Source organism: Mandrillus leucophaeus, unplaced genomic scaffold, assembly GCF_000951045.1.
Source record: "Mandrillus leucophaeus isolate KB7577 unplaced genomic scaffold, Mleu.le_1.0 Scaffold299, whole genome shotgun sequence".
In the NCBI taxonomy this organism is placed as follows: domain Eukaryota; kingdom Metazoa; phylum Chordata; class Mammalia; order Primates; family Cercopithecidae; genus Mandrillus; species Mandrillus leucophaeus.
In genome coordinates this window covers 509,082-510,925 of record NW_012103131.1, presented here as the reverse complement: position 1 = coordinate 510,925, position 1,844 = coordinate 509,082, and the positions used below count along the sequence as shown (strand labels likewise).

Sequence of the window (1,844 nt, the reverse complement as noted above, 5' to 3'; positions counted from 1 at the left end):
TTTTGCGCTCATTTTCCTTCTATAAAAATAAAACCATAAAGCCACAGCGCAACGGAAATTTGGAGGGGAGGGCTGTACATTTTACAAAAACTATCGGCTGAAATATTTGACCCGGAAATTTTGTCTTGTTCCTGCTTTCTCTTAATATAAGCCAAAAACCAGAAGTAAGAGGGGAAGCGCCTCCAATCCATTAGGGGTGAATTGCACGAAAATGCATTGCAAATACTTACAAAACGCTACCAACTGGGGGAGGGGAAGCCGAGGCTGCGCGCAGAAGCCCCAGTTCCTGAAGGCCGCTGGACGTCTCGGCGCCCTTGGCCCGGCCCAGTCTCCTCCGGGGTCCGGACGAGGAGGCCGGGGGCTCCCTCCCCCACCCCTCTGGGGCCTCAGACTGGCCGTAGCAGCGGCACGGAAGAGACCACCGGGTGCGAGTAGTAGACAGGGTGTGGGAAGGTGAGCAGCGGCTGGCTGACCGGCACCGGGGCCCCCGCCGCTGCAGCCGCCGCTCCCTCGGCCGCTGAGTTCTCGTGGTAGAGGATGGGCACCCGCACGATGCGCTGCGCCGCGGCGTGGCTCAGGTTGGCCGCCTCCAGCTCCGCCGCCAGCTGCCGCTTCCACTTGTTGCGGCGGTTCTGGAACCAGATCTTGACCTGCGTCTCGGTGAGGTGCAGAGACGCGGCCAGGCCGGCTCGCTCTGAGCTGCTCAGGTAGCGCTTCATGTCGAAGGTGGACTCGAGCTGGAAGACCTGGCTGCGCGAGAAGACAGTGCGCGTCTTCTTCTTGCGGCACGCCGGCTTCTTCTCCGGACTCTCGGCGCCCTTCTTCCAGTCCTCCGCGCCCGGAGTCGCCGCCGCCGCCCCTACGCCCACCCCGGCCGTGCCTGGCGCCGCTTCGCCTTCCTTCTTGCTTTCCTCGGAGTCGCTCTCCTCCAGAATGATCTCGTCCGGGCTCTTGGAGTCCAGCTCCTTGTGGTCGGGGTCGGCCTTGAGCAGTGGCTCCGGAGAGTCGCGGTCGGTGCCCGAGGCGGGGGAGGAGTCTCGCAGGAGGGCCTTCTCCGAGGCTGGGGAGACAGACAGACGGACGCACACACATGCACACCGACACAGCCCTGAGCGAGGCCCGGCGCCTGGGGACGGCAGGCTCAACCCGCGCCGGCCTCCAGGTCCCCGGCCATGAGGCCTCACCATTCCCGCGGGCCACCTCCTTCCCGGCTGGGCCAGAGAAGGGACGCCAGGTCCTGGGATCCCCCTCCTCCCGAGGAAAGGCGAGCAGATGGTGGCAGTGCGGCCACCTCCTTCCTTTCCCTCAGCTTCCCCGCCAGGGGCCGGCAGAACGGTTCCCTTTCGGCTTAGGCGCATTGGAATCACCCCCTCCTTCCGGGCAGTGTCCCGAGCCCCGGCCGTCCGAAGCCTCCCTATTCACGCCCGAGGCCACTTTTCCCGGGAAGCGCCGTGCCCCGGGCTCCAATTCCACTTCTTTTCTCACCAAGTGGGATTGGATTCACGGGCAGCACAACCCAGCGCGTGGGCAAGAGATGCAGGCCAGGGGCCGAAAAAACTGACCAAACAGGATTTGCGGGTGCTGGGTTCCCAGAGCTGCGGAGGGAAGCAGCGCGGGGCTGGGACAGGACGGGCGCGCAGGGGGACAACGAAAGTTCAAAGAGTGGTCGGTACCTTCAGGTCGCGAGAGGTGGCCGCCGGCGGGGGTCAGGGTGTAGGGGTACCACCAGGCTGGGGAGCGCTCCAGGTAGTGCGCGGGCAGGGCAAACCTCTGCGCCGGGATCTCAAAGCGGGGGAAAGCCAGGTCGCCCACCTGCGAGAGCGCGAAGCCCGTGGCGCCCTCCA

At 64.9% G+C, this 1,844-nt stretch overlaps 1 protein-coding gene across 1 annotated transcript in view; it reads right to left on the bottom strand.

The window, feature by feature from the left end:
* Window positions 1-386: 386 nt before the first annotated feature.
* The window catches only part of HMX3 (H6 family homeobox 3), a 3,792-nt gene continuing 2,334 nt past the window's right edge, over window positions 387-1,844 (bottom strand). Inside the window, exons 3-4 of the mRNA XM_011986446.1 lie at window positions 1,674-1,839; window positions 387-1,060 (exon numbers count right to left, since the gene is read on the bottom strand). Coding sequence (XP_011841836.1) covers window positions 387-1,060; window positions 1,674-1,839 — 840 coding nt within the window. The remainder of the gene's footprint in view (window positions 1,061-1,673; window positions 1,840-1,844) is intronic.